Here is a 27,111-nt window from a genome sequence, read left to right on the forward strand (position 1 = left end):
AGATAGAGGGAGAAACCGTGTAGAAGAGCCATGAGAATGGGATTCTCACTCATGCTTGTGCTGAGGGCGGTGCACAACCAACCTCGGACACGGAGGATCAGAACTTGAACTCACTTTGGCTTCAAAGAAGGTCTTGGCTCCCTTCACTCCTTCAGTGGACACGTCAATCTCTGATAGTCGAGCCAGAACACTGAGACCGCTGTCCTCCGCTAGTTCCCCTGCTGCAGACTTCCTGAAGATCAGGAGGAACTGGAGAGAAGGAGAGGAAGAAAGGTCACTGGAGTCAGAATAGAATCCATACTCTTCTCTTTTTGTGATCACTGATCAATATTATATTTGATTGTATGTATGTAAAAAAAACACATGCAAAAAAAAAAAAAAACATGCATAAAGCAAATTGATTCCAGCAAAATGACCACATAAAAAAACATCACTAAACTTCATACAACCTGACAGCTTGCACCACTCACTCATCTTCCACACAAATACAAGTGTTACAAGTTATAAGATATAGTAGGAAGAGCGAGTGCTTGGTGCCATGCCGTTTCATTCTCGTCTCACCTCTCTGAAGCTCAGCTTGTTGTCCAGGTCCTCGTCTACCTCCTTAATCATGTTCTTCAGGCCCAGGTGGGTCTGTGGTGCCCCCAGCTTCTCCATCATTAGCTTCAGCTCCATCAGGTCTATGAAGCCGTCCTTCCCCGCGTCGTACCTGAACACATGCAGAGAGAAAGATGGGTTAGCCTTAAAGCAGTTAGCCCGGCGTAGACTAAATGTGTTCAAGGATTTGTATGATTTCAGCTAGTAGTTTAAGATAAAACGGGTCCCCGAAAATTGTGCACATCATTAATTTCATGTATGTTACAGCCTTTTTTCCTTTTTGCAATTAATATTATATGTTACGAATTTCTAAAGTACTTCACATAATTGAAGCACATTAACACATGGAGTATTATGCACTGGAATAAGAGTGGTTGATTCCAAATTGCTGTCAATGGACTCAAATAGATATTCATGGTTTGCGCGTCATGCTACAGATGACCACTTGAGGGGGGTAGAGCGTAATAAAAACAATAGAGCGCTTTTCATGTCAATCTGACTGCTTCCTTCTCCGGAGCAGTGCTATCCTCTTCACTGTTCCTCTGAAGTTTTCTATTTGTCAAACAGTGTTAGCCAAGCGACATGATAATCATCCTTGGGTGAGTTGCATCTGTTGCGAGGCAGACAGTCTTAAAAAGGGTCCTCTGCAGTTCAAACAAAGCACCACCTTTTTGGCTAAACTGCTTAGGGATGGGCCTGGAGAAATGTAACCCGTTTCAAATTCAGACATGGCTATGGATGCAAGGACTGACCATCCATGATATCAATATGATAGTTTGAACCATGTTTTGAAGCTATACAGTGTTTGTAAACAAACACTAGAGCTAGAGAGTTGAAAAACTCATGAGGTATTTAGAAAATTCTTCATTAATGAATTTAATTATTTGATGTAGCAAATGCAGAATGCTCCTTTAAAGAATGCATTTGACTTGGAAATCTTTTTTTTTTGGGGGGGGGGGGGCTAACTGAATATCCTTAATCCATAACAACAAGAAAAAAAATTATCTACTGGCTCATATATGCAGATCTTGGCCACATTGTTAAAATCTTATTTCAACTTTGTGTTAACGGCCAGTGGTCAGCTGTGTCAGAGGAGTAGCCAACAGATCAGACCTGCTTGCTTCCAGCTGCACTAGGGTCGGACAACATTCCTTTGTGTAGTACGACACCGTGGAGCTGGGGCAAGATATGGCTCGGAAAATATACCTCAATCCAGGGATCAGAAATGCATTGTACACCGAATTGTCCCATTATCCTAACTGCTACACAGAGAAGATTTAATGACTGCCATTTCTTGCAGTCGTTCAATCTTCTCCAAAAAATAAAAAAGGACCTTTGGACCATGGTGCAGTTCTTAATTACACTTTGGATGGTGTATCAATACACCCAATCACTACAAATATTCAGGCACCCTTCCAAACTCCGTTACAGGGGAGGAACGAAACCACTCAGGGATTTCACCATGAGGCCAATAGTGATTTTAAAACAGTTAGAGTTTAATGGTTGTGATATGACAAAACTGAGGACGGATCAACATTGTGGGTACTCTGCTATACTAACCTAAATGGCAGAGTGAAAGGAAGGAAGACTGTACAGAATTAAAATATTCTAAAACATGTATCCTGTTTACAATAAGGCACTAAAGTAAGATGGAAAAAAATTTGGCAAAGAAATGAACTTTTTGTTCTGAATACAAAGCATTACGTTTGGGGCAAATCCAACAACACGTCACTGAGTACCACTTCATTTTCAAGCATGATGGTGGCTGCATCATGTTATAGGTATGCTTGTCATCGGCAAGGACTAGGGAGTTTTGGGGGGAATAAAAAGAAACACAAATGGAGCTAAGCACATGCAACATTTTTGAGAAAAATTGTCTCAGTCTGCTTTCTAAAACAGACACTTTCAGCAGGTCAATTACCTAAAACACAAGGCCAAATATACACTGGAGTTGCTTAACCAAGCCATTGAACGTTCCTGAGTGGCCTAGTTACAGTTGACTTAAATCTGCTTTAAAATATATAGCAACACCTGAAAATGCTTGTCTAGTAATGATCAACAACCAATTTGACAGAGCTTGAATAATTATTTTAAAGAAATGGCAAATATTGTACAATCCAGGTGTGCAAAGCTCTTAGGAGACTTACCCAAAGAGAGAGACAGTTGTAAATCGCTGCCAAAGGTGACTAACAGGTGTTAAATACTTATCTAAATCAAGATAACACACTATTTTCCATTAATATATGCACTGCTCAAAAGAATAAAGGGAACACTTAAACAACAATGTAACTCCAAGTCAATCACACTTCTGTGGAATCAAACTGTCCACTTAGGAAGCAACACTGATTGACAATATATTTCACATGCTGTTGTGCAAATGGAATAGACAACAGGTGGAAATTATAGGCAATTAGCAAGACGCTCCCAATAAAGGAGTGGTTCTGCAGGTGGTGACCACAGACCACTTCTCAGTTCCTATGCTTCCTGGCTGATGTTTTGGTCACTTTTGAATGCTGGCGGTGCTTTCACTCTAGTGGTAGCATGAGACGGAGTTTACAACCCACACAAGTGGCTCAGGTAGTGCAGCTCATCCAGGATGGCACATCAATGCGAGCTGTGGCAAGAAGGTTTGCTGTGTCTGTCAGCGTAGTGTTCAGAGCATGGAGGCGCTACCAGGAGACAGGCCAGTACATCAGGAGACGTGGAGGAGGCCGTAGGAGGGCAACAACCCAGCAGCAGGACCGCTACCTCCGCCTTTGTGCAAGGAGGAGCAGGAGGAGCACTGCAAAATGACCTCCAGCAGGCCACAAATGTGCATGTGTCTGCTCAAACGGTCAGAAACAGACTCCATGAGGGTGGTATGAGGGTCCAACGTCCACAGGTGGGGGTTGTGCTTACAGCCCAACACCGTGCAGGACGTTTGGCATTTTCCAGAGAACACCAAGATTGGCGAATTTGCCACTGGCGCCCTGTGCTCTTCACAGATGAAAGCAGGTACACACTGAGCACGTGACAGACGTGACAGTCTGGAGACGCCGTGGAGAACGTTCTGCAACATCCTCCAGCATGACCGGTTTGGCGGTGGGTCAGTCATGGTGTGGGGTGGCATTTCTTTGGGGAGCCTCACAGCACTCCATGTGCTCGCCAGAGGTAGCCTGACTGCCATTAGGTACCGAGATGAAATCTTCAGACCCCTTGTGAGACCATATGCTGGTGCGGTTGGCCCTGGGTTCCTCCTAATGCAAGACAATGATAGACCTCATGTGGCTGGAGTGTGTCAGCAGTTCCTGCAAGAGGAAGGCATTGATGCTATGGACTGGCCCGCCCGTTCCCCAGACCTGAATCCAATTGAGCACATCTGGGACATCATGTCTCGCTCCATCCACCAACGCCACGTTGCACCACAGACTGTCCAGGAGTTGCCGGATGCATTAGTCCAGGTCTGGGAGGAGATCCCGCAGGAGACCATCCACCACCTCATCAGGAGCATGCCCAGGCGTTGTAGGGAGGTCATACAGGCACGTGGAGGCCACACACACTACTGAGCCTCATTTTTTAAAGGACATTACAGCAAAGTTGGATCAGCCTGTAGTGTGGTTTTCCACTTTCATTTTGAGTGTGACTCCAAATCCAGACCTCCATGGGTTGATACATTTGATTTCCATTGATAATTTGTGTGTGATTTTGTTGGCAGCACATTCATAAAGAAAAAAGTATTTAATAAAAACATTTCATTCATTCAGATCTAGGATTTGTTATTTTGGTGTTCCCTTTATTTTTTTCGAGCAGTGTATATTTTTTAAAGTTAAATATATATATATAAAAAAAAGACTGACCTTGTATTTTGTGTAGATCATTGTTAAAAAATGACAAATCAATTTGAATCTCATTTTGTAACAACAAAATGTGGAAAAAGTGTATGTATGTGTATGTATGCTTTCTGAAGGCACTGTACATGTAGTTCACTACTCCCAACACTGGTGTTAATATACACAGGAATGCGTTCTGACCCTAGTAAAGCTGTAAGCAAGCGAGTCGGATCTGCTGGCTACCTGAGGAGAGGCCTTTAAAATACAGGGGGAGAGATAACGAATGGGAGAGATGGATAAAGAGAGAAATCAGAGCCCCAGCCATCTTGTTCACTCAGTCTAAGTCACTTACGTTTCCCAATAAGAAACCAAAAAAATGTCGCTCAACAGAAAAAGGGAACTAACAAATGGGTGGCTACTTGGAAGAATGTCAAATATAAAATGTAATTTTGATTTGTTTAACACTTTTTTGGTTACTACATGATTCCATGCGTGCTATTTCATAGTTTAATGTCTTCACTATTATTCTACAATGTAGAAAATACTAATAAGAAAAGAAAAACCCTTGAATGAGTAGGTGTCCAAACTTTTGACTGGTACTGTACATGAACTGTTTCGACTGGGAAACATACGGTAAGCTTTACAGTCACCATACACACACTTTCAGTCTGATGACCAGTGAGTTAAACCATGTTGAGTCACACTTTTACAGGAAGCGGTTCGACTAAGGAGGGGTGGGGGTGGTAATCTTACTCATACATATTTAAGTCATACCAACGTTTCCCCACAAATAAGCCAGCTTATACAGCAAATCAACCTCTGTGCAACAGAAAGAGCACCTGCTACATTTTACGACTCCCCTGACCTTTTACCTTGTCTATGTAGGCTATGCAATCTTTTCTTATCATACCCTGCTGGCCTCTGCTGTGAGTTGTTCTAGGCAAGTGCAATTGCACAATGAGGAAATGAACATTTGAGACATGCTGCCAACAAAGTGCATTCTAACTATATTTCAACTGTTAGATGACACACACAGAAAGAGACAAAAGAGCTCAGACTAAACAAAAAAAGGGGAGTTGGACAGAAGCTAGCTGTGTGTTTATCAGTACATAGAGGCTGGCACTGGCAGCCCCTCCTAGCCACCGGCCCGAGAGGGGGGGGGGGGGGGGGGGGCAGTGTAAACTGCTGGGGAAACTCTGGGTCCAAGCCAAGACAGGGTGGGGATTGGCTCTGTGTGTGTGTTTGGGGTGGGGCAATCTTTCCTCCAGAGATCCCAATGCCCCGGGGCAGTGAAGGGGACATTGCCCTGCGTAGGGTGTCTTCTTTCAGATGAGACATGAAAATGGGTGTCCTGAATCTGTTTAAAAAATAATAATTTTTAAACATCCCATGGCACTAATCGTAAGAGTAGGGGTGGTAACCCCGGTGTCCTGTAGTGTTGTGCAGTTCACGAACAATTTGTTTTTTGAATGACTATTTTTACAGATTCGGGAGTCATGATTTGTTTTTCTTGAGTTACTCGTTCGTTTGACCTGCTAGTGCTGGCTGTAATGAGTCCTACAGTAGGATTAATGCCGCGGTCAAAACAACTGGGAAATCTCCTACTTCCGACTTTAGTACGTTCAAGAAAACGATCTCTGAGTAGAATTTAAATATATATATTTTTTTAAATAGATGAACGGTCATCCAACTCGAACCTCTTTGTAGAGCTTCGACTTTCCGACCTAAATATTACTGACGTCATGTTTTGACCTCGTTCCCCCACCCCCAGAGTAACCAGTTGTCTTGAAAGCACCATAATACACGCACCTCTGGCTCAGTGGCTCCAGAGACGTGCGCCGACCACCAACAGTGTCATATAAGCGCAAGAAAGCAGAGTGAAGGAGGAAGCACTTTGGCTAACGGATTGGCCTCCCGTTTCCCCTCAGTCATTATGTCTGAACCCACCTTCTCTACTCTCTCGCTCTGAGACGGGGTCGCCATGGCAACAGGGACCTTTTACTGAAGACCGCAGTAGTCTGGGGTGAGGCACCTGCAAGCAAGTCACGCTTTCTTTTCTCCTTCCTCCTCTTCGCTCTTCCTGGAGCGTTAGCACCAACCCGCTAACTGCACATGACAGTCATTGACAGAATAGCATTTTATGTCTCTGGCTAACGGAGTCCTTTTCCATCATTCTTGGGCTGTAGTGTAGACTACAATGCGAGCCGTGTCAGCAAATATTGATAGCCAATTAGATTCCCTCCAGAGGCATACATCCGGTGAAGTGGAGGAACGAGTGGCCTTACAGCAAAGATCCCCCCCATCTCTGCTAGTGTTCACAGCCAGGAATGAAGTCCTGGGCCCGTATTCACAATATGTCTCTGAGTGGAGTGCTGAGCTAGGATCAATTTTGCCTTATATTTTATAATGAATAAGGTGGGCGGGGCTAGGGCTGTCACGAAATTGTGTCAGCTGGTGATTGTCACGCAAATAACTGTCGGTTTCATGGTATTTGACCGTTAATTAACACATTTAGTGTCTCCTGGCTTCCACACAGCCTACAAGCCACTGATGCAGACCTTTCGACCAACTACATTTGAAAAAGTCTAATAAATCCATGTAATATAGCCTAGATCTTCACAATAAATCCATTATTTATTTTAGACAGGTCTAAAGAAACATGATAAGAAAATAGTCTATTTCAGAAGAACATACTCTGAGTTGTCTTTACTTTAGGTCCTGATCTGGCTATGCCATTTGTCTGTGGGCTACACTAGTTAATTTAGCAGACAAGATTTGCTTAGAATTCCATGGCATTTTATATTATAGTATGAAGAATACAATTGGACAAAGCTGAATAAAATAGAAATGATAGTTTCTCCAAACGACGAGGGAGTGCGCATGAGGCTATTCTGTGTTGAGCGGTTAAAGAAATAGGTACTCCTACATGCTTCATTTAGAGTTATAATTGCAACCGTAGTTCTTCAAAAGGTTGGTCTATATCCAGGCTGCATCACATCCAGCCGTGATTGGGAGTCCTATAGGGAGGAGCATGATTGGCCCAGCGTCGTCAGTGTTTGGATTCATTGTAAATGAGAATTTGTTCTTAACTGACTTGCCTAGTTAAATAAATTAAAAGTGAATTAAATGCACCCTAAAAAGAAGACCATGCCTTTTGCAGCCCTTCTCCCTAAATGCTGCCCGCTCCGAAGCCTCTCTCATCGAACTCACACGGCTCTCCATCACGTGATCGGGTCTTTCTCCGTGGCTACAAGTGAAGACCAACACGTTGGGGACGCAACATCGCTCGTCCTTATTCAATTTCGAGGTGCATATTGAAGATCTTGGAAGAAATTTCTACATTTACTTCTCGTCAGCCAACAAGATTAGTAGGCCTAACGAACAGCAAATGCACTAGCCTATGTCAATCCACTATAGTACAAACGTTGACCTATTCTAAGCGAGAAAATAAATATCCCCAACAGTCTGGGACAGTTGTGGGATGCATAGATCCCAAAGTAATACAACCACTAGGGTCAACATTTTTTTTTTTTTTACACAAATGAGGCTGTTGCATCGGATCAGAACAATTAGCTTAAAATCTTGATCGCCCAATAGTTTACTTCTTCACAATTTAATGCCCAGCAATGCACACACGGCAATAGGCTTTATCAGGAAAACACCTCAAAAGTGACCACAAATGCAATTATTTTATTATAAAGTATATTTTTATGGTGAAAATGATCTTCCCCAAACTTGACTCACGCCAGTTAGGCACCCATCTACACCCATTGTAAAGCGGATTAATGTGCTTCATTTTAAGAAGTTATTTGGCCACATTAGTTAAAGAGCCAAACCTTAACCTCTTGGGGGGCACTATTTTTATGTTTGGAAAAATAACGTTCCCAAAGTAAACAGCCTATTTCTCATGACCAGATGCTAGAAAGTGCATATAGTTGACAGATTAAGATAAAAAAAAAAACTCTAAAGTTTCCAAAACTGTACAAATATTGTCTGTGAGTATAACAGAACTGATATTGCAGGAAGTGCCTCTTATTTTGAAACCTCTGTGTTCCTATGCATGCCTATCCTCCATTTAAAGGGATATCAACCAGATTCCTTTTTCTGTGGCTTTCCTACGGTGTCAGTCTTTAGACAGTTTCAGGCTTTTATTTTGAAAAATGAGCGTGAAGGATCACATTGCGTAAGTGGAGAGGTGGGGGCTCTCAGAGTGAGTTTTGCGCAATTGAGTAAACCGGCCATTGTTCCTCCCGCTGTTATGGAAAAACCTACACACTCGGTTGATATATTATCGAATATATATTTTAAAAACTACCTGAGGAATGATTATAAAAAACGTTTGACATGTTTCTGTGGACATTATGGAATTTCTGTCTGTGTTGTCGTGACCGCTCTTTCCTGTGGATTTCTGAACATAAATACCAATTTATGTCACGTTTGGGTATAAAAATAATCTTTATGGTACAAAAGGAACATTTGCTGTGTAACTGGGAGTCTCGTGAGTGAAAACATCTGAAGATCAAAAGGTAAATGGTTAATTTGATTGCTTTTCTGATTTGTGACCAAGCTTCCTGATGCTAAGTGTACATTATGCTATGCTAGGCTATCGACAAACTTACAAACGCTTGGATTGCTGTAAAGCATAATTTCAAAATCTGAGATGACAGGGTGATTAACAAAAGGCTAAGCTGTGTTTCGCAATATTGCACTTGTGATTTCATGAATATGAATATTTTCTAGTAATATTATTTGACTGTTGCGCTATGCTATTCAGCGGTTGCTGACGAAAATGATCCCGCTACAGGGATGTGTGAGTCAAGTTGTTAACAAAACATATAGGCCTATGGGCTAGGCTACATGAGGTGTGCCACCGATTCAAAAAAGTAAAAAAATAAAAGGCATTGTTTCTTGCCTTAAGCTGGGCATCATAGCAAGTGGCAAAATATAATTCACAAGTGATAGGCTAATATTGTCACCCATCAGACTATTCCTAATTGAATCTTGTTTTCAGATATACTAAATAATAAATGTGTGAAATTCGTTTTGATTTAGAATGGACCATTATCAAGCACCTGTCTCAAAACAGGAACAGGGGAAGCAACAAAAAAAATAATCTCTGCACTTAAATAGCAAAAGGAGGACAGTTTTCCTATGGTTCATTTTCATGTCAGCCAGGAAGGCTATACTCCTGTTGTAAAGACAAGCAATGTGTTTAATATTAGGAAAGTTGAGAAATAAATATAGTATAAATATATTAGGCCGAGCCTACAGAAAGCCGATGGGATCCTCCTCTTTCTAATAGAGGACATCACACTGCAATTGCATAGCCTATAGAAATATTGCACAACATGAGCTCATGAAGTGTTTGATGAAGTGTTTGATTAGATTTGCGATTACATTTGCATTGATGTCAGAGTGATTAGAGGGACAATAGAGTGCTGAGTACCAGGCAGTTAGCAAGTTCGGTAGGCTACTAATGACCATTAGCAGCATCAGAGCTTGGAGAAGCCTAATTACTGTGACAAAACGGTCAAGTGGAATTTGACTGCCTTTAATGACTCATGACCGCCGGTGTGGTGGTAATACAGTCACCACAACAGCCCTAGCTGGGGCCTGATCTTTGATCAGCACTCCTACTCTTAGACACTTTGTGAATGGGCCCTGACGTTAAGGTCCAACCAACGTTTTAACCCCGCATCCCATTGCAGCTCTGAACATTTGTGGCAAACGTCTTGAACACTACGGAAGTGATTTCAGCGACCATCGTCAGTGGCAGGATGTGCACAGCATGCAAACTCTTACCCCGGCCTAGATTCCATTCCTATTCTCATTAACAGGGTGTGTACCATGACAAATTCCATTAAAAAGCTGTGAGGCTGGCTAATGGGGTGTTTACTGCCATAGTTTACATTGATGAGGAAGTTGAAATGTGTCATTCTGTCGTAATAGTTTTGCTCCGGGCAACAGATGGAGGGAGAAGAGGAACTAGTCTGTTGTGACTGCAGGCAGAGATGAGAGAAGTTGGGGACTATGCAGATCGATACAAAGATAAAATAGATGATATCGGCCTCTTATTTCCTGTGACACCCCGCCCCTAACAGCTTGACTTTGATATTTTTCTCTCAGAGAATAAGACCATAACATTTTTACATTTGTACATTTGTGCCTTTCCTTCTGAGAAAAGCACTTACACCATCTCTCTCGTAGGCAGGATTGTATTATGAACTGAAAATGATATATTACTAGGTCAGGATGTGTGTAGCAGCATTGTACAGTACTGTAATTTGCATCCAGCTCAAAACGACTAGGTTGTGGGAGTTATACAATAGGCCTTGCACTAGTCAAGGAGGATAGCAATGAATGAAGGGAGTATTTGAACAGCAGTATACAGTAGATACTCCTTGTCCAGATGTCCTATTATGGGGGGGATTGGGGTTCATTCAAAGGCCACTCATTAACTGTGGAATAACTACCTTATTGCTATGTGCTTTATTGAGTAGGCAGCCACAGTCTGAGCTGCGGGCTGACTTCTAGAGCCCTGGGAAGCATAGTCTGTCAAATTTAATTTGAGCCGATGTGAAGACCAAGGGCATCATCATTGCTCTGTCCGTACAGTGTGATGTAATAACTTCTATACACAAGGGAAGGTCCATTTGGATTAGAAGTTATAGCTAATGGCAAGTACTTTAAAGTCGCTAGTACTGTTTTTGGGCCTGATTGTAGGGCTTTGAAAGTTGCTTAGGATTACTTTGAGCTCAGCGGACACTAGCCTTGGTTGTGCCATGTAGTTAGGAGTGTAAACAAAGATGTCCGCAGTTCACCTATAAATAATACTGCTATGATACTGCTATGAGCAAACACACGTCACTGGTCATTTTAGGACATAATTGGATCACAAACAGCAGGGTAGGCTAAGTAATTGGGGAAACCTAAAATATACCTGTTTATTCACTTTTTGCATCCTTCAAAAAGGTACTGTTGTCTCGGTTGCCTATCCCTTATCGTTGCCCTTTAAGCTCGGTTACATCATACTCCCTCTTTATTTCCCCCCTTTCATCCACGCAAGGCAAAAAGGTACTGTTGTCTCGGTCGCCTATCCCTTATCGTTGCCCTTTAAGCTCGGTTACATCATACTCCCTCTTTATTTCCCCCCTTTCATCCACGCAAGGCAAAATTGGGCCAATCTTCATGGCACAGGAAACTTTCAGCATATTCTGTTACTCCCCTAAGGGGTGGCCCCAGTGAAAGCTAAACACTTGCTTATTACGCTCATCTCTAGAGACCCATTGCCTGTACTCACGAGAAATTACTGTATAGGCCAACATTACAGGTTTTTAACGGAACGTCCAGGCCTACTGCATTCCGTCAACTGAACAGACATGTTCAGATTCTTAGCGTTCCATACATGCCCATGCTTGTCCAGCCTGTGTAAAACCTGCATCTAGCTAATTCTATGAAAGTATAGTAGACAGATATGGGTTTAGATTACTACTACAGTAAAAAGTAAAGCCATTTTAAAAATTGGGTGTATGTTTGCTCTAAGTTTCTTTGCTGAACAACGGACGAGGAGAGAGAAAAGGTTGCACGAGGTGTAAAAAATTCCCAGTGAAACTAGAGGACTTTCCCCAACTCCCCACGGGAAATGGACTTCCTTCCGTCAGCAGGAGTTATCCTCTGAACTGTAGCCCAAGTTATTTATCTTCCATGACAAGTGAATCAGTCAAAATTCATTGAATGAGAACTTATTGCTCCAACTACAACTTTTGCCAATGCAAGCTGAGGAAACACCATGAAAAAAAAGGTATGATGAGGTGTTTGAAGTATCATATGCTGATGATTTAAGCAATGAGCATCAACTTTCAGTTGACCCACCGACAATGGCCTTTAAGACGTGTCTGAGCATTCTGGAAGGAATGAGCTACTTTGGACATGACTTGTCCTCCGCAAAAGAGGAAGTGCAAATAGACCCAACTTCCTTAATCGCAGTGGTGTTTCTGTCAAATGTGGAAGCAGGAGGTAAGAATATCCATATTTGGGCACGACCAACTCCCTCGTCTGCACTTACAAATTTCAAAGGTTTAGTCAACGCCAGGGATTCAAAATGTCCACATCCACCATTACCTTTCAGAGCTAAAATGATGACTAACAGAAGTTTACTACAGTAGGTACTATGCTGTAGATGCCTCCAGTCTAAATCTCAGCCTACACTCTTCTTATAGTTAGCTTTTAAAATACAGTTTACAATACAGAAACCTGAATTGCAGTGCAGCTAACATGAGATAAAAACATGAACGTCGGTCTCCAACTTAACCAAAGAAAGTTGCACGCCAATATGACTTGGAGCTGAACGTTTGCGCCAAAAAATGTGAGGCTGGGAACACTGATGAGCTCATATGATTAAGGTATGTGAGAAGAATGAGAAGTAAATAAGGGTGAACTGAACTGTCATTTACCATACGCATTGACCCGCGAGAGGCCTGTAAGTGTAGGTGAAAGTGAAACGCTTTGGCGTGAGCTTGACATACTTAACACCTCTACTCCAATGAGTTGTGACAAACAGGGAAGCAGTAATCTCTTAGGTAAATCCAGGAAAATCCAGACTCTGGTGAATGTTAACAATGTGTTGTTTCAACTCTTAATGCACGTGTTGGTTTAGATAGAGCAAAAACAGGCAAATTACAATAATGTTTCTTGCACCAGACAATAGCGCATGGATGCCATAAGACAACCTATTCCTGGAAATGATAAAGCCATGTACAGCTACAATAAGTAAGGCGGCCAAGTATCATGTTTCGAGAGTACACTCCAGCTATTGCCACCGATGACATTCCCTTCTGATAGAGATTACAAAAGCCTCCATCCATCCATGAAATATGCCTGTTCCTGAAAGTAGAGAAGTAGTGGCCAAATGAGTCACAGTGAAGGCGAGTATGAATTAGGGCAAGTTGCACAACAATGCATTCAACCAAAATGTGTCTTCCGCATTCGAGCTGTGTAGGACAGAGAGCCCACGTTAATCAACACAGCACACTCTTAGGAGAAGTGGGCTCGGGCCCTTAAGACAGAACAGAGCCAAAGAGATACCAGTCAATCACAATTAACAACAAAAAAAACATTTGAAGGAGCAGAGGCTAAAAAATATATTTTAAAGAGAAGACTTTGAGCAGATATGAAATTGTAATCTTGTAGTCTCCCATCTTGAGAGCACTCAAGACCATATCAAAAAAAAAAAAAATGGGTGAACGTCTGGATCTGGGCCTTGTTCGAATTCGAAATAAAAAGTTGGACATTCTGGAGTAGAAGTACTACTGGTTCTACAATCTACTTTTAAAAGTACAGTAGCACTTATGCTTGCAACTTGGCACAAAACCTGGAGAATGTTACAGACAAAAAAACGAAATAAAGAGGGATTAGTTGCTTGTAAGGTTGTGAGATAAGGGGCTTTCTAATTAAAACCTTCATAACACAGCAAATCAACTGGTCAAACAAAGACGAATGCCAATGAAGAAAACAATCTTCTCCATTCTTCTGCAAAACCATGGCCAAAATAATACAAGCCGCTTACAACAACTTACCGGGAGACATAACAATTCAGTTACAAGTTACCTTCAAAAACTTTAGTCCGCCTTCCTATAAATTCAGTCTGATTAGGTGAAGATATGGATGTACAGTGTCACACATTAGGAATGTGACAAAAATAGCCATTTTAACCACCTGAGGAACATTGCCACGGTGTGTCCGTTTCTCTCGCAGGCTGATACAGAGAGGCTCATCCATTTATTTAATACAAGCAGGCTTGACTACTGTAATGCTCTACTGTCTGGTCTGCTACCCAAGAAAGCCATTGGTCAACTGCAAAACATACAGAATGCTACAGCACGGGTACTGACCAAGACCAGATGGAGAGCACACATTACACCGGTTTTAAGGTCTCTGCACTGGTTGCCTGTTTTAGAATTATTTTTATTATTCTATTCGTTTTTAAATCAATCCACGATTGTGCACCCCAATACATGTCAGATACGCTTTTAGGTCCTTCGAGTGCTTTGCTTTTCCTTAGAGTGCTTTTTAGTCGTTCAGTTTGTCATTCTTTCATTGTTTTAATCTTACGTTTGTTGTGTAGTGAATATTTCAGCTTTTATTTTCATTGTTTATTTGCTTTTTTTCCCTGTGAAGCACATTGTGTTGCACTCCATGTCAAATGTGCTGTAGAACTACAGCTTGAAGCGAGTAGTCTATGTACTTGCCTGCAAATAAATCATAACGAAGCCAAAACAGTCTTGCATTTTCCATCTGAAACGGGCGTACGATATCAATACTGCAGTCACAGTAAACCCATGTTTCCTGTGGCTAACCTACCTCAGTGTTATTCTGGAAATAACCAGTTAACCCACATACTCCAAATATAGTTTCAATTAGATGCCCACATGTAGCAAAACAGAATGCCATAAAAGGAATGAATTACACTTCCAATGATATGAACTTCAATATAGTGTCTATATATATCCCATTTCTCTGGGGTTATATACCTATGGTTGCAAACCAACTATAAGCTCATGCAAAACCTTGGAATGCGCGATACACCTAAACCAAAATACATTGCAGGCCTAGTTTAAAGGGTTGATTACACTTTCAAGTGATGAGCTTAGCTAGACCGTAAAGGACTACAACATTGAGTTGCTAGAACACAAACTCATTCAACTGAAACATAACCGTTACATAACCTCTTCACTACCCCTAAACCAGCCGTTTACAGAGATCTACTTCATTCCAGGCCACTCCCTCCCTCTGTCTTCTCTCTGCCAATCTTCTTGAGTCCTTGGGGCTTAGTCCCAGTTATGTTGCTAGACAACAGCTAACCGGAGCAGGCTTGGGGAAAAGCCTCTCTCACGCCACACTACAAGCCCAGTTATGACGGCACACAGACACACGGCATGTCTGATTGACTAAGCGTGTATGCGTGTTCGAGCCCTGTACGGGAATTATTTTTAAGTCCAAGCTCTACCCCCATGCCCACGACGTTCAGGCCCAATTGCTTCTACCAGTTTTAAAGATGAACAGATTTTTTAAAAATGTGATTTGATAAAAATCTGACTAGTGTGCCGCCATCTTGATAACATGTCAATGACATCACTTGACTGGTTCTTCTGACAGGCAGCCCAGATTACAATGCATGCTAGTAGTTCTCATTGAGTATTTAATTCATGAAAACAAAACACAGGGTTTATTTGCGTCATTGTGCGGTGCCCGCGGATGCCAAGAAAGTCTCATACAGTATCCAGAGCCCTCAGGCTGAGGCAACTGGGCCAGGAGATCAAAATGACAACAGTGAGGCCTTGAGTGCTCCACATAACATCACATCCTCCACAATGACATTATGAAGCGCATTAAGACGTGGTATGATCCACAAAACATTTACTGTAGCTGCGGCACAAGACGAGCTAAGACAAGTGGGGTTTTCGCCATACTGCTTTCACTTGGCCAGCTCTTTAAGAAGATCCACAAAGAGGGGAACTCAACAAGGGAATAGGAAAGTGATCAAGTTCTGGGATTTAATGTCAGTGTTTGCTATATCGCAGAGACCCGCTTTCGAGTGTCAAGTGGGACTTCCGGCCAGATGCAAGCTGGGACGGTCATAGTATGCTTGGTCAGGGTCACGGGAAACTGGAGAGCCCGGTTTAGCTTTGGCCTCCACTCTTCAGCAGCATCTGCATCGAGTTAAATGAGAGAGTGCTTAGTCATTCTCTAGTGTGACATGACGGATGAAATTGAGTTGGATAACAAACTGGGAAGTAGAGCAAGTGGCTTTTTTTTTGGTTGGAGTGGAGAGAAGACTTGTAGTACTCCAGATATCCTCACGTATTGTTTAGATGGGGTTCTCTATGGACCACATTAGTGCAGTCATAATGAAAACACTACTGTAGTTGCAAATCATTCTAAGATTATTATTATTTTTTGTTTTTTTAAACATCCATGAAGTGGCTAATTGTAGATTTATGACAGTTCAACCCAAGAGGAAGAGTCACGCTCAAGATTAACTTTTACATTTGTTTCTCTGGCGATACAATATTGATTTAGCTACATTATTCTTTTGTCTTTGACTAGGCCTTTTCATCCATTCCCTGTCAATGCATAATAGGTTTGAGATCCAAATCGATCCAGAGCGTGCGCACAGAACGAAAGCTCTCACGCTCTCCAAATAGGATAATTTCTCAAAAGACCAGGGTCAGTTCTCTCAGGTAATAGATGGTTTAGGCCTTGGACACGGTTACTTAAAGGCTCTGTGAGATGGACGTACTTCAAGCCTTGATTTAGTAGCCAAGCTAAAAACAAATGAGGGAGGTTGATCATTAGCCAACTGTTAATATTAAGGCATTCCTACACCGATAATAGGGTTGCCTTCATAGCACGGACTCAAGAGCATCACTGCGGTGTGTTTAATCCAGTGTGCGCGGTGTAAGCACTGCACTGGTCCCAGGTGAGTTTGGCATCCACTTCATAAAAGGCTAATGATGGGATTAGAGTTGGGAACCTGACACGTCACCTGTTCTTATAGTCAACCTCTGCCTAGAGTTTCATACAGAATCGCCACCATGAATGTCAAAAGGCAGTACGAGAAAGAGGTTTCTGGCTCCGGTTCCCTTGGGTGACAGATGTTCCATGTCACAGCTGGAAATCGGATACGGGACAATCCATTTAGGGCAAGGGAGAATGTGTTTGGGTAATACGCTGGGAATGGCACACTCCTCTCTGGTAACGCCACTACCGGCTCTCCCCTCTCCCCCGGATGTCAGGGGATTAATGACCAGGTGACTAATTGTGATGCTGTTAAGCACACCGATTGGATCAGCCCAACGTGGTTACAGATTGACATTATCTGAGTGGTTATTTTTAGCATGGTGCTGGGCTATGAAAGCGTAAATAACGTTGGCCTGTGGGATGGTATTGTGATGTTCAGGGCAGGACAGTTAGGAGCTGTGGGCATTGCACTTAGTCGCATCCTCTCTCGCAGGGCACTCGGAGGGGGGTATAGGAATGGCTAACCACCAAACCCTCTCCATTGCGTTTACATTGCTGTTGACAGGTTACACCATTAGTCTGTGTGATGGTGTATAAGTGGGAGGTCAGCTTTTAAAAGGAAATATGCAATTCTGCCATGAACTAACTACCATGTTAAAAAGTAAAGCAAGAGTCAGGGATAAAAATAAACAGTGGTGATGGAGAAGAACTGAAAATAAATAGGCCTATATCCCTAGAAATAAGACTTTTTGCTCCTCCGGATTGAAAAAGGGTATATAGTTCAACTCCCATTAGCCAGACAAACGCTGTGCTCCTTAACATCAATGGAAGTCTGGCTGTGGCACTTCAGGGCAGCCTAACCCTAAATCCAATAACCTGCCAGCAAACCCCCTAACTGGGTTGTGTTCATTATGGCATGGAACCGACAAAGTCCTGGTAGTCCCTCCCCGTTTCAGTCAGTTTTCAGTTTGATGCCCAATGAACACAACCCTCTATACTACGTACGTGGTTTGAGGAGTTAGCAAGGTAACTTTGGTCAACTCAGAGTTCAACTCGGGATAACCAGTACCATGAAAGTGGCTCACTTTTTAACCAGGTAAACTTATATGGCAATGAATATTTTAGCCTGCTGCCGGAGCAGGTTAGTTCTAACTCAGGGATAACATTTATCCTCCATTTATCCTGAATGAAATGTTTAAACTGCGAGTTGAGGACCAATGAAATCAGATTCCCTCCCTATCGCAGAGACCGCAACATCAGCCCCTTAACTTGAGGAAGACAGATTAAATATTTTATTAAACTAAATGTTTGTCAGTCATGTTACAAAAACCTACTACATTACACATTTAGTAATTTGAAACTTCACGCAACGTAAAATTTAATACAACTATTTAAAATTTATTTTAAATTTTTTAAAAGATAGGACTGGGGGAAAAAGGTGCTTGTGTATTGCACACCAAAGATGGCACTTCAACAAGCCTATTTCACACCATAGTCTGTTGAATTTGTAAGATTATGTTTATCATTTTGATTTGGGCACAAATAGAAATGTGGCACTGACTTTCAGAATTGTCTCAGCGTTCAGCATTCGACTAGACACGAGCAGTTACAGGCCTGCTAGAGTTAGCGGTAGTACGGACAAGCAATAGTCACCATCGTAGAAACGGATGAAGCCTGAGCAGGAATGTGAAGAGAACTGAAGCGGGCTAACCTTAGAAAACCCCGAGTAGATCTAGATCTGATCATAGCATACCCCTCAGGTAGGCTGTGAGTGAAGATGAGCTACATGGAGTAGGGAGGGAATTTGGTGAAGGGGTAATATAATGAAACAGTATTGAGTTAACCCCCCACTTCATTACGGGGGAATAGAACCAGCAGGCTCTCCCCGAAAAGACAATAAGCTCCCCTTGTCTCATATGTGGCCACAGCAGGTGGTACAGGACGAAACCCTATTAGACGAGCAAGAAGGTAACGCCAGCTTGACGCTTATGATGGAGTCCTGAGGCACAAAATGAAATGGTGATCACATGCCAATGCAATGGATCATTAAGCAAGCAGCTTTCGTCCTCAGGCATTTGTTTTGATTTGACAGCAGCCTGTCATGTGTCAATTGATTTTCTTTTTAAAAAAGTAGACAGGCTTGAGAGGTTGCCTTTGGGTTCTATTGCTCCCCACTGGAAAAGGCCTGTAGGTGAATAAGTAGAAAGCTCTTCGGTTTGGCCAAATCCTGTAGGGTCTAGCAGTGAGCCAGTTGAGATCAAGCTACAGAGGTTTGATAGCTAACTACACCCTCATCTTTTGGTTTGCACAATACATTGAGCTACAGCCTACAGAGAGTAAAACTTCTGTTACTCATTGCTGAGGCCACAAAGGCATGACTCATCGTACAGTGCCCTTTTCAGCGGTGCCTTCTATGCGTGTATATTGCTACAGCATTCTGACAGATCTACCCATACCACCCACTGTTTCAGTACATTTGCTGCTCTACTGGTATAAACAGACCGTCTGCCAGCCAGTCTTTCCTGTCTGTCCATCGTTATCTGCTTACTCTCTGCTAGACAGGGAAGGGGGTTTAATACCATCTATCAATCTAGCGACCAGCCCAGCGTCACCTCCATAATCCCTACCAGATATGTGGACAGAACAGCAGCTCAGGGGTGTATTAAGGGACGTGTAATACTCTGAATGTTTCATATAAACATACTTTCAGAGCTGAAACGATTCACTATTCTGACAATTTATGTTCTACACAATACATTGCCACCTGAACATTCTGTATGCTAACGTTATGTCTATCTGAACAGACCCCGGGTCTCTGAGGCTGGTCCGGTGCCGTTTGGCTATACTTTGTTCACTGGTAGCCGATTACCTGGATTGGTTGCTGGGCGGTAGCAAAGTAATTATCACTGTGAAACAAGATTGAATTGGTGCAACATAGGCTAGCCCAACAGTAGTAGGCTAAAAGGAAATGTAAGCCTATACCTTGCAACATTGTGGTCGATGCAATGTGTGCCTGTACAATGAACTGGTATTGTAGGCCAGTTAAAAACTGCCTACTTGACAACACAATTAGGTAAAAGCCTGGAGGCTCATTGATAAAACATTAAATGTAATTTAACTTTTTTTTTTTTTTTATTCATCAAGTGAGAGTCAATAATGAATATGATTCAAAACGAAGGATATTAATTGTGTTTCGGGATGATACCAATTATGTTGTCACACTTAAAAGCACGGGAAATATAATTGCAGGTGTCAACCCCACCAACTCCACCATGGATTTGCCAAGACATTTTACGTGACAGACATGAAAGGAGAACTGCTATAAAAATGTTTTTTTTAAAAATCACCTGCCACACAAAGCTGTAGGCCATATAGAAAAACAGCAACTCAATTGAAGCCGTGAGTTGCATATAAAGTACCAGTCAAAAGTTGACACACCTACTCATTCAAAGGTTTCTTTAATTGTACAATTTTCTACATGGTATAATAGTGACAACATCAAAACTATGAAATAACACATATGGAATCATGTAGTAACCAAAAAGTGTTATTTTATATTTGAGATTCTTCAAAGTAGCTAACCTTTGCCTTGAGGACAGCTTTGCACGCACTTGACATTCTCTCAACCAGCTTCACCTGGAATGCTTTTCCAACAGTCTTGAAGGAGTTCCCACATATGCTGAGCACTTGTTGGCTGGTTTTCCATCACTCTGCAGTCCAACTCCTCCCAAACCATCTCAATTGGGTTGAAGTCTGGTGATTGTGGAGGCCAGGTCATCTGATGCAGCACTCAATCACTCTCCTTGGTCAAATAGCCCTTACACAGCCTGGAGGTGTGTTGGGTCATTGTCTTGTTGAAAAACAAATGATAGTGGGACTAAGCCCAAACCAGATGGGACGGTGTATCGCTGCAGAATGCTGTGGTAGACATGCTGGTTAAGTGTGCCTTGAATTCTAAATAAATCACCAGCAGTGTCACCAGCAAAGCACCCCCACACCTTCGCAATGCTTCACGGTGGGAACCACACATGTGGAGATCGGTTCACCTACTCTGCATCTCACAAAGACACACCGGTTGGAAACAAAAATCTCAATTTGGACTCAAGACCAAAGGACAGATTTCCACCAGTCTAATGTCCATGGCTCGTGTTTCTTGGCCCAAGCAAGTCTCTTATTATTAGTGTCCTTTAGTAGTGGTTTCTTTGCAGCAATTCGACCATGAAGGCCTGATTCACGCAGTCTCCTCTGAACAGTTGATGTATCTGTTATCTGTTGGAACTCTGTGAAACATTTATTTGGTCTGGTAACTAATTAACTTATCCTCTGCAGCAGAGGTAACTCTGATTCTTTCTTTCCTGTGGCGGTCCTTATGAGAGCCAGTTTCGTCATATCGCTTGATGTTTTTTGCGACTGCACGTGAAAACTTTCAAATGTTTCTGGATTGGCTGACCTTCATGTCTTAAAGTAATGTACTGTCATTTCTCTATGCCTATTTGAGCTGTTCTTACCATAATATGGACTTGGTCTTTTACCAAATAAGGCTATCTTCTGTATACCACCCCTGCCTTGTCACAACACACCTTGAAATGCATTCCAGGTGACTAACTCATGAAGCTGGTTGAGAGAATGCAAGAGTATCAAGGCAAAGGAGAGACTGTCAAGGGAAAGGATGGCTACTTTGAAGAATCTAAAATATATTTTGATTTGTTTATTACATATGTGTTATTTCATAGCTGATATCGTCACTATTATTCTACAATGTAGAAAATAGTACAAATAAAGAAAAACCCTGGAATGAGTAGGTTTTCAAACTTTTGACTGGTACTGTACATGTTCCTATTCCTAACACTATCCTTATCCCATCAAAGGTGTATTGTCAATCAGATCATAATAAGGAGTGAAAAACAGACTGTTTATTTCTATCTGAAATGTCAGCTGTTTGGCTACCACAAGAGAAGGCTTGGAAATAGTGACTGATGACAAATCAACAAAATGGTTCTCAATAGGGTCTTGCACTATAGTTAGGCCTATGTGATATTGTAACTACCAAGCAACAAAGACATGCATGTCGTTCTGGTTCAGGCATCACCATGTTTGAGGCAACAATGTAAATTCCTGCACTATCAAAATAGTAACCATGTGTAATGAAGTCAGAGTTGATGTGTTAAAAGCTTTATATTTCAAAAAGGTCCTATTAAAGTTATAATAAAAAAAGGTACAAGTGTTTTATCAGTCTTTTAAAGTCAAGCACAATGAAGTGGAATGCAGCCAAATAGGGTTGCCAAAGCTTAAAACGTAGTTGAGGGTGAATATAACCTACTGTACTGTATATAGAAACCAATGACAGTGACCGCATATTGAGCACATAAGAAGAATTAGGTAGACATTGCATTGATTGGACTGAAAATATTGGGGTACGTAATGAGTAGCCTACACTGAGTATCAAAGTCGTAAGTGTGACCTCTTAATAAAAAATTTAATACAATGTAAAAATAAGTGCTCAGGGCAGGATGCCAGGACTGAGTGGGAGTGTGCACCCCATGCTATCCTATGGATTCCCATACTGTGTCCCCTGTAATACAATTTCCTTCTGCTGTCTAAAATACAGACAAGCCATAAGGTACAGTAGCAATGCTATGGGCTCAATTGGCTGTTAAGTATCCAGAGTCTCTTAGACTTTAGTTTTGATTTACAGACCAATTCAATGGTGTCTGAAATGTAAACAAATAGGTGCTGGCCCAGCGCCATTGTAACTGTTAAGTCCTGACAGATCTGGTCAAGCACTGCTTAACCACCCTCACACACAGTTATTTTAATGTTTTGAATAAAAACTTAATGCCACTGACAGACCTGTGAATTTGTTTAGCTGATTCAGCAGTAAGCAACATGGCAACTATGCATGAGGGAATTTCCATATTAAAGAACCAATGAGCACCAATGTGAAGTTTATAGTATCATGTCAAATGAAAGCTAACGCTACTTTATGTTTTATTAAGGCATCTAAACATGTTTCAACCATTTCTTATCCTAAATATTTGGAATAAGGAAAACTTTGATTTCTGGTAAAACATGGAAAAGGGGTCTTGATAACACCTACAAGAAAAAGTCTTAAGGCATTAGAATTTAAACCCTTCCAACTAATAAACATTTCATTCGGGGGAAATTATTTGCCTTCTGTAAGTTTAAGAAATATTGCCTAGTGTCTCGTCATTCTGTTACCAAAAATCGACAATTTCTCTCCCTCATGAGGGAGGGTTACAAAAGTTCACAGAATTAACAAGTAAAAAGAAGACCTAGCATTTAGTTTGTGTTTTCACGGATCATATCGTTTAGGAATTCATAGTAGTCACAAACCACAGTAGAGTACTGTACAGGAGAAAAAAAAGTAGAGTATAGTTCAGATGAGTAGAGTACAGTATAAAGTAATATACTCCACGCTACGTTTCATTACTGCGCTCTACTGGGCTGTACTGTGACACCCACACTTGTAAAACAGATGTCTCTGATTGGTACAGATTTGGTCCATTCCGGAGCAACCAAATTTGATCTTGTTTTGGGGGCAGGGCTCATTAGAATAACAGTAGAATAATACCCAAACATGCAAAGGAGGATATTACATGTTTCTACCTTTGTGTACCTATTCAGGATACATCGCCATGAAGAGAATGCATTTCTGACTCATGTTATTATGTTGCCGTCATTAAGTCAAGGTGTCATAATAGCTGACACCCCATTCTGTCTGCAGACATATTTTTAAATCTTAATTCCGAGTAGATATTTAAGAGTTTTTTGAAAAAAAAAAAAAAAAAAAAAAACTGAGGGACATTTTACTGTCATTCTGTTACCAAACTCTGATTCTGCACTGTTCCTCAAGTAAATGGGTTTTAGTAAAATTTCAGTGGTATTTGTGCAGAGTAGACTTCTGCATATCGGTGTATGGTTTGTTAAAAACTTTGAACAAACCATGTTTGGCATAAATTGAAATGTGAAACAAAGTCTTAGTGTAATTCCGTTCCTGTGGAATTGCCCATGGTCCAGTCCACTGTATTTTCCACAATAGGCCTAATACAGATTCCTGGGATAATCAATTTGTAATCATGTCAAAAGGCAGGAGTGGCAGCATTCAGTGATGAGACCGATATTTCAGGTCCGATCTGACACTCACATATCTCTTGACCAAGTTCTATTCTTGGAATGAGTTCTTCATTCATCGCTGCTCATTTAACAAAGGGACTGTTGTTGGTGTGGCCATGGGGAAGCAGAACTAAGTAGTGTGGGACAGTTCCTCTCCCAAAGTTCCCCCTGACCAGTGCACCAGCAATCCCTCTCCCAGACTCCCTAGTCTTTGTAAAGGACAATCTGTCATCGGGTTGGCACTGGGAAGTGGGAACCTTCGCCTGAACAAGGGACTTTGGGCACCAACCCCAGAATGGCTTTAACCAAAATCCCCCTAGCCCGCCCTCCCCCATTTCAGCTTTCAACTCCCGGTAGGACATTTGTGTGGTTTTCTATTGGAATTAGTCAGACATAATTGGCGCGGCCACAACAGTACCCAGTGCAACAGTGCCGAGGGGAAGGACTGCATGTTTCTCAGCTCCATAGTGCTCTGTGGCAATCCCTTACTTACACTTGTGACATAAGAGGTATAGTATAAGTGCATCAGTAACCTTGTATCATAAAAGGCATGTATATGATCATGTACAAAGTTATGGTGTACATTGGTCTGATAAAAAGGTTTCAGATGGCATATTTATACAGGTTTTTCACACTAAAGTACATGCATGAACCAAAGTATGCTGATAGTTGAGACTAAATTAGTTAGCATGAAAAATACTGATACCATCACAATGCCATCCTATACTATGGGTTTAGGCTGTCATGCTACAACACTCACAAATTGGAGTGGAGAGAGAGTGAGAGAGAATGGGTGGGGCAGCACTGACACAGCTCTATGAATTCATGAAAAACTTGATCACATACACTTGTTCAGAGAATCATAGCTTGAGCTGTTCTAGAGTTGGTTAAATATAGGAGGTTATCTTGTGAACCAATCAAATTTGATTACATTAAATAAAGACATTCAAGGGGAATTATCAATTGAACAGTGCATTGCTCAACAAGTGTCAATCAACACCTCATACCTGATTGGGAAAATAACCGAGTTTGAGACACTGCACTTCTGACATGCTACTAAACCAAAGCCAACTAGTTAGTCAAGGGATGGGCAACTTCAGTCCTCGGGAGCCTGAGTGTGACACCACTCTGCCCCCCAAAGACTGGAGAAGCCCATCCCCGAGCTAGTCGTTTGAAATTCTAGGGCAGGTTGTAAAATGAAGAAAAAAATTAAGTAATGCTGATATTTTGACAACATGAACTCACTGTTTGAACATTTTCTCCATATCTTTGATTTGTTTCCTGGAGAATTCCTTGAACTCAGTGTAGGGGTTGAAGACCTTCATGCTCGGCTGATGGTGTTCACCCACTCCGTCGTTCAACTCCCCCCGCCGCATGAGTTTAGCGCCCAACTCAGAGTCTGCGTTCGCTGTGGCTGCTTTCTCCTCACCCGCTCCGTTTTCATGTCCCTGACCACCCTCATCAACGGCCACCGGTTCCTCGGCACCGTCTTCTATCTGCAGCCGACGGCTGAGCTTTGACGACAGCTCGTCTGTGGCCATTTTAATGTGTGTTTCAAACGCTGCTGTATCTAACGTTAACTACAAAACAGATGAGACACCGAGAGCGCATACACCACGGCAATATCTGCGGTCCATAGGCATGCGCCTGTCTCCTGCGTGTTTACTCCTGTGTAGACAGTCGGAATGATTCTGGAATGCTAATTACCCTGGAAAATATCAGAATCCTCTTTCAGCAAGCAAGGACAGTGTACGATTGTACAACGTCAGCGAGGCGCACGAATATCGCAATCGAGTGAATATATCCACTGAAGTACGCTGACAGCCAACTACGTAGGTTGGCTTTCAATCCCGTCACCACGCCTTTTAAAGGGACGCATGACAAGAATTTCCAACGTCACCAAACGTAGATTATAGCACATTTATTGCATATTCCTGACATATGTGTCAAAAGCTCTTTACCGTTCACAGGGGTTTTCACCTTTTTGCCACAGTGTGCTATGATGACTGCGCACCAACAAATAAAATTCCATGACCCCAAAAAATATAAATATAGTCCACGCATTGGATTAAGACCATATCCCCATCCTTTACAATAATAATATTTTGTGTCAGGCAGATACAGAATGGTTCACTTCAGACCACCTACTTTACTCACAAAGTGTGTCCTAAATGAAGTTATACCTGCCCCACACAGGTGTTTAATATGGGAACTTTGTCAGACGTTTTACATGCAGGTTATATAGGTTATACATTTGAATTGTGTCATGGAATCACAACAATTACTCTACTCTGCCTACTCTATTCATAAATGGCCAGCCAAAATGATCACTTAGTTTGAATACACTCACTTTTAGTAGTATACAAAACTCTCTGCCCATAAACGTTCAACGCTACACTCTTGAAATACTAAACAAAAATCTAAATGTAACATGCAATATATTCAACAATTTGACTGAGTTACAGTTCATATAAGGAAATCAGTCTATTGAAATAAATTAAATAGGTCCTAATCTATGGAATTCACCTGACTGGGCTGGGGCGCAGCCATAGATGGGCCTGTGAGGGCATAGGCTCACCCACTGAGGAGCCAGTGTAACAGTATAACTTTAGACCGTCCCCTCGCGCGAACCAGGGATCCTCTGCACACATCAACAACAGTCACCCACGAAGCATTGTTACCCATCGCTCCACAAAAGCCGCGGCCCTTGCAGAGCAAGGGGAACTACTACTTCAAGGTCTCAGAGAAAGTGACGTCACCGATTGAAACGCTATTTAGCGCGCACCACCGCTAACTAGGTTAGCCGTTTCACATCCGTTACACCAGGCACAGCCAATCAGAATGATTGTGGTTACACGTGGTCTACGGTTGTGAGGCCAGTTGGATGTACTGCCAAATTCTCTACAACAACAGAGGAGGCAGTTTACTGTAGAGAAATTAACATTCAATTCTCTGGCAAAAGATCTCGTGGACATTCCTGCAGTCAACATGCTAATTGCACTCTCCCTCAAAACTTGAGAAAGCTGTGGCATTGTGTTGTGTGACAAAACGG

General features: G+C 42.0%; 1 protein-coding gene and 1 long non-coding RNA gene across 2 annotated transcripts in view; one reads left to right on the forward strand and one right to left on the reverse strand.

Moving 5' to 3' along the window:
- Nucleotides 1-25,753, reverse strand: part of efhd2 (EF-hand domain family, member D2) — a 29,035-nt gene extending 3,282 nt beyond the window's left edge. The window contains exons 1-3 of the mRNA XM_021615896.3: nt 25,305-25,753; nt 562-709; nt 115-249 (exon numbers count right to left, since the gene is read on the reverse strand). Coding sequence (XP_021471571.1) covers nt 115-249; nt 562-709; nt 25,305-25,600 — 579 coding nt within the window. The 5' untranslated portion in view covers nt 25,601-25,753. The remainder of the gene's footprint in view (nt 1-114; nt 250-561; nt 710-25,304) is intronic.
- LOC149981245 (uncharacterized) lies at nt 4,369-11,610 on the forward strand. The gene is made up of 2 exons (XR_016483302.1): nt 4,369-11,378; nt 11,481-11,610. It is a non-coding gene; the product is annotated as an uncharacterized LOC149981245 (long non-coding RNA).
- Nucleotides 25,754-27,111: the final 1,358 nt, after the last annotated feature.

This window comes from Oncorhynchus mykiss, chromosome 9, assembly GCF_057628025.1.
Source record: "Oncorhynchus mykiss isolate SJ-2025 chromosome 9, ASM5762802v1, whole genome shotgun sequence".
In the NCBI taxonomy this organism is placed as follows: Eukaryota; Metazoa; Chordata; class Actinopteri; order Salmoniformes; family Salmonidae; genus Oncorhynchus; species Oncorhynchus mykiss.